Source organism: Corylus avellana, chromosome ca6 (assembly GCF_901000735.1).
Source record: "Corylus avellana chromosome ca6, CavTom2PMs-1.0".
Classification (NCBI taxonomy): Eukaryota; Viridiplantae; Streptophyta; class Magnoliopsida; order Fagales; family Betulaceae; genus Corylus; species Corylus avellana.
In genome coordinates, this window is record NC_081546.1 from 12,231,306 (window position 1) to 12,237,503 (window position 6,198).

General features: G+C 32.5%; 1 protein-coding gene across 1 annotated transcript in view; it reads right to left on the reverse strand.

The window, feature by feature from the left end:
• Window positions 1-1,541: 1,541 nt before the first annotated feature.
• LOC132185197 (disease resistance protein RML1B-like) overlaps window positions 1,542-6,198 on the reverse strand; it is a 6,177-nt gene continuing 1,520 nt past the window's right edge. Inside the window, exon 2 of the mRNA XM_059599002.1 lies at window positions 1,542-1,596. Coding sequence (XP_059454985.1) covers window positions 1,542-1,596 — 55 coding nt within the window. The remainder of the gene's footprint in view (window positions 1,597-6,198) is intronic.

Genomic DNA, 6,198 nt, shown 5'->3' on the forward strand with positions numbered 1-6,198 from the left:
TCTCTCAGCCAAGACCGGCACTGTGGCTCTTCTCCTTTTCAAAATAATAAGAATCTTTTTATAGGGGATTTGTAGTCGGTCTTGACCTTTTGTGTCGCATGCGGTGTCCAATTTCTTCTGTTTTCTTATTTTATTGCGAGCCCCACGTTAGCTTTTCTCCTTTTAAGTCTTCTTTCTTCGTCTTTGTTTGGCTAGTTCCCACCTACGCTGGGCTTTGCAAATTCATGAGAAAAGTCTCCTTCGGCTTTCTTTTCTTTTCTTTTCTTTTATTCTTTTTTTTTTCCCCCTAGAAAAGGCAATAACTTGCATTATAATATCATTTTAAGCTCACATTTAATAATTAAATATTATTCCACAATTAAATATAAAATGCAAGAATTAATATAAAATAAGGTTGGATAAAGCTTATTTTAATCGACACTTTAATTTAAGCTATTATGCTCCCCCCCAATCTCTAGCAATTCAAAACAAAGCATAAGAACAAGGACTCAAGGAAAGAAAAAGTCAAAATACTAACAACTACCAAAGAGATTTCCCGTTCCTTCACAACTCAATGTGAATGAATATTTTAGCTAACACAAACACTCTCTCAGTGTCCAAATAAACATGAAATAGAATTTCTATTGGAAAGTATGTTTTAATTCAAGCCTTACCGGTGTTAACACTCAACAATTAAAATCACTCAAAAATAAGTGTAACACTCTCAAGAATATGTGAGTGGAATAATGTAAGCAAAGGCAAATATCTCACATATAAATCATATGAAAAATGCTTAAGCAAGAAAGAACAGGTAGTCTCATGAAAGGATGCCGAAAATAATTTACACCACACTCATTGATTAGTCATGAACATGTCTGAACGACTTTTATTGGGACATAACATAAGGTTAAAGAAAAGAGAAATAAATAACAAAAAGGTGATGGTAAAAGTGAGAAGTATGTCAAGATAAATGGGACTTCGGCTTCTTTTGTATGTTCAATCAATTTCTCTCTCCAATTTTCTTTCAATAAAGCACTTATATGTCTTTTCCATGGTATACCTTCCACCCTTGAGCATCAACTTTTTTTTTTTTTCTTCTTCTCTTTCAATCTTTTCTTTTGATCTTTTTTTTTTTATCTTCATCATCTTTTGCATCACAAATCCACCACTCTGAAATAATTTGATAAAATTCATTCTTGAAACACTTGAGAAAGGGTTTAAGAAAGAAGCAAAACCTTTTTTTTTTTAGCATGAAGGCAATGACAATCTTTAGCAGAAGTAGCATAATGAACTTAAAACATAAAACTCATGCTAAAGAAGCAAAACCTTTTTTTTTTGTGAAAATATAAACAAAACAAAACAACTAGGGCTGTGCAGATTGGCCGCCTGCCGCCCACCGGCCACATATCGTCCGTCATCGCACCGACCTCGAGCCGCCACCGACAACCGGCAGCCGGTAGACGGCAAGAAATCACCCTACCGATATCAGGTCGGTCGATAGGCGAAATGATATTTTTGAAATTAGTTTTCGAACCGAACCGAACCGCTACTATTGTAATTTTTTAAAATCGACTCCGCAGCTGCAACTTCTCCATCTCCACCACCAAACTAGCTTGCCTACACCAACATTTACCATAGAAAAATATGCAAAACCCACATACCCAATTCAATTCCTTCACTCAAAACATACCCCCAAAACCAAAGTGAAAGTCAATCAAATCAAATCCCAACAACAAAAAGAAATGCATAAGAAGAAATCAACAGACCCGATCGAAGAGAAAAAAATGCATCAAATCAAATCCCAGTCAAGACAGGAAGACCCAATCGACTCACCATCCCCTTTATCTTGCTTATCTCCAACGCCATACAAGAGGACCCTTTTGACCCAAACCCATTTCCTTTGTTCAAATAGAAGGCCGTGAGTGAGAGTGAGTGAGAGAGAGAAAAGGCCAAGCTGAATTTGGTTCAAAGCTCTGGTTCTGTTCTAGAGAGAGAATATGGGTGCCTCCGTGCGTGTGAGAGTCGGAGAGAGAAAAGAGAAAAAATAAAATAAAAAAAATATTAAAAACTATTATTTAAAGAGAATAAAGCAAGTGAGTAGCTGAGAGAATTTTCAATGAAGAGTAAATGTTATTTTTATCTAAAATAGCTCTTTAAATGTTTAAAAAATTTCTTATATTAAATTAACCAAAAAAAAAAAGAAGTAAAATAGATATTTGATTGGAAGGGCTAATAGAAAGTTAAATGTAACAACACTTTTTAAGGGAGTTATTTTATTTTTCATTGTTTCTCTCACCTGTTTTATCTTTTTCCCAAATCTTTTCCTACTTTTTCTTTGCATGTTATTTTTTTTCCATTTTTTTTTTCCATTTTTTCTCTCACATGTTCTCTTTTTTTCAAAACTTTTCTTACTTTTAATAATATTTTGATAGAATAGATAGAAATATAGCTAATCGGATGTAGAGGCATTTAAAAATGGTTTAGCTAAACTAGATAAAAATGAGTTTTAAAAAGCCATTTTACATAAAAATATGACTCCTCTATTAAGAATGCTCTTATAAAAGAAAAAAAAATGTTCAGCAATACTTTCATTTAATATATATATAGTGCAAATGCAAAAGCCCTTAGAGCATTCCCAGCAGCTACCCAACCATTTTTCCTATATTTAAGGATCCAAACTACTTTTTGCTTCCCTATCTACAAAAACTCCACAATAGCTTCCCTTTACCATTCCCTACATCATTAAAATATTATTTTTATTTTCATTAAAATAATATTTTCTTTTATTCTATAAAAATTTTTCTTTTTCTTTTCATCTCTCTCATCTCCGTCTTCTTTCTCTCCCTGTCTTCTTCACTCTCTGTTTCCTTCTTTTCTTTCCCCCCCATCCGCACCTCTCCCTTTCTCTATCTCACTCTCTGCCTCACTTTCCCCCCAGCAATTTCTTGCTCACGAAGACAGACAAGGAGAGAACAAGAGAAAGAGAGAGAGAGAGAGAGAGAGAGTGATGCAGAGAGAGCTGGGAGAGGGACGGAGAGAGACGGTGAGAGAGAGAAAGCTCAGCAGACAGCCACGGCTAAGCCGTGAGTGGCTGGACAGCGGTTTTTGGGCTCAGAATCATTCCTTAGGTAAGATTACCCTTCCTTTAGTTATGGGTATTTGATTGTGATGGGGTTGATTCTCTGGGTATTCTATTTGGGTAATCAATTGTGTTCTTGAGGATTTTTGATTGTCTTGAGTGGCTGGTTGGGTGTTGAGTTTCGGTTCTAATTGAGGTGTTCTTAGAATCTGTTTTGAGATGGTTTGGCCGAATGGATTTCGAGTTTCTTGAGTTTTGGTTGAGTTGCTGAGTTCTGGAACGATTTAAGCTCTTTGGGGAGGATTGATGTTGTGGATTTTATTTGTTGTTTAATTTTGGGTGTAAATCCTTTGAGTGGCCGTGAGAGTGAAGATGGAGTATTGAAGATGGAGATTTGCTTTGTGTCGAGATGAAATGCAGAAGAGGGTAGAGAAGAAGAACAGAGAAAAATAGTGTGGCGTGAAAAGATGTGAGAGGAGAGAGAGTTTTTTTTTTTATGATTATAATAAGGCAAAGGATCGCTACAGTGGAACCCAATACATTGGGTTCCACTGTATCATCTGATGGTTTAAGGAACCATATAGAGAATCTGCTGTGGGACGTTTTTTGCGATTTTTTGGATATATTCTCTAAACATAGGGAACAGACCCCCTTATAGGGAGTCTGCTGGGAATGCTCTTACAAATTACAAATAATAAACAAAAAGGCTTTTGTTTCTATTTCTAAAAAGAATGACGTAGCTAGCATAGTATTATGCAACAAAAAGCTCTTTGTTGCGGAATGCAACCAAACAACATTTTTTTTTTTTTTTTTTTTTTTAAGACGGAAACCTCTTTGTTACATAATGTAACAAGTTTTTTAGTTAATATGCAACCAAATAGCTTTTTCTTTTTTTTTTTCTTTTATACAAAACTTAGTTTGCTTTTCTTACTTCACGTCTATCTTTTAAGCCATGTCTTCTACCTGATATTGGTGGATGTTTTGTTTTTTATTCAAATATTTGTTTATTATGCTTTGGGTGGGGTGCAATGTAAACTCTGGACACTTTTTTTATGACCACATGTTTTATATATATTTTTTTGTCTTCTTCTATATTTTATTCAAATATTTGTTTATTATGCACACTTTTTGATTATGGTCATTGGTTGGAGTGCTAAGCCTGCTGCACACGTTTTCTTGGGCACGTCTTATCTTTCTTTTCTCTCTCTCTCTCTCTCATTTGCTCTTTCCAAGCAAGAACGGTTCTTGCTTGGTCCTTGTTTGCTATATGAGGAAACACAAACAGTTCTTGAAGAACCAGCTTTCTAGTTTTTGCGATATGCCAGCCCGCGAAGCATCGACAAAGAATAGAGAAATCGAGCCTCTCTACCCCTTGAAGCTCTCCCTCTCTCTAACCGGAGCTCTCTTTCTCTAACAAGTTACCGACCATTACAGATTATTAGGTGACGGTGACGGTAACGGTCGAAATACATTTGGTCGAGATGAAGTCGGTGAAATTACTGACTTCACCGACAAAGTTGGGACGGTAGGTGAAAAACCCCCTACCGTCACCGATTCCCCCGATGCCCACCCCTAAAAACAACGACAAACTTCAAGCATCAAGCTCCTCCGCCTAAACCTTACATTGTCCCTAACGTAACAAAATAAAGCAAATAAGTAAACATTAAGGAGATCCACTACAAAAAACAAGGACTTTATTGACGTGGCAAACAGTAACTCATGTTTGCCACGTCAATAATTTTTGACGTGCCTAAATAAACACGTCAATAAAAAATTTATTGACGTGTCGGATTTTAACACGTCAAAAAGTTTTGACATGTCTAAATGCCACATCAAAATTTTTTGATGTGTTCCATTTACACGTCAAAATTTTTTTACGTGCCTTTATTCAACGCATTAATAATTATAATTAATTATAATTATAATTAGGTAGTAAATTAATTATACAATATCTATTAAAAAAAATTAGGTAGTAAATTAATTTTAATTGGTATGAAAAATTAATTGGTTAACAAAATTAGATAACAATATTAATTGGTACCTATATTAAGTAACAAAATTTAATTGGTATATGTATAATTGGTATATGTCGTCATATATTAAGAGATATATTCAAACCCATTAAAATTTTATAAAACTAGTTAATGCTCTTGTCTCTTGTATGCAATGCTTTCACTATATATGGTTATTATATGTGCTTTGAATTCTTTAATTTTTGGTTATTAATAAATATTAGGTAACAAAATATATATGGCTATTAATTAATAAAAAAAATTATGCAAGCTTTCACTATATATGGTTATTATATATATATGAGCTTTATATTCTTTAATTTATGGCTATAAATTAATAGTAGGCAACAAAATATATATGGTTATTAATTAAAGTGATATAGTATTAATACATATCACGTTTTCAATATTGTAGGAATATTAATAAATATATGTATTATCTTAGTTTTAAGTATATAGTATTTTTTTTTTTAAATAAGTGATCATATAATTTTTTTCTCTTATTATTTTCAATATACTTTCTTGACGTGTCAAAACGTAACACGTCAATAATTTCTTGACGTCTCACATTTTGACGCGTCAATAATTATTGACGTGCCATTTTAACACGTCAATAATTGTCGATGTGTCATTTTGATAAGTCAATAATTATTGATGTGCCACTTTTTAACACGTCAAAAATTAATTAATTAATAATATTAATTATTTGTACCTATATTAAGTAACAAAATTTAATTAATTGGTTAACAAAATTAGATAACAATATTAATAGGTACATACATTAAGTAACAAAATTTAATTGGTATATGTATAATTGGTATATATCGTCATATATTAAGAGATATATTCAAACATATTAAAATTTTATAAAACTAGTTAATGCTCTCTTGTCTCTCTCTTATATGCCATGCTTTCACTATATATGATTATTATATGTGCTTTGAATTCTTTAATTTATGGTTATTAATTAATATTAGGTAACAAAATATATATGGCTATTAATTAATAGTAGGTAACAAAATATATATGGTTATCAATTAATAACGAAAATTATGCAATGCTTTTATTATGTATATATATATAATATATTTGGAAATAATTAATATTAGGTTACAAAGTATATATATA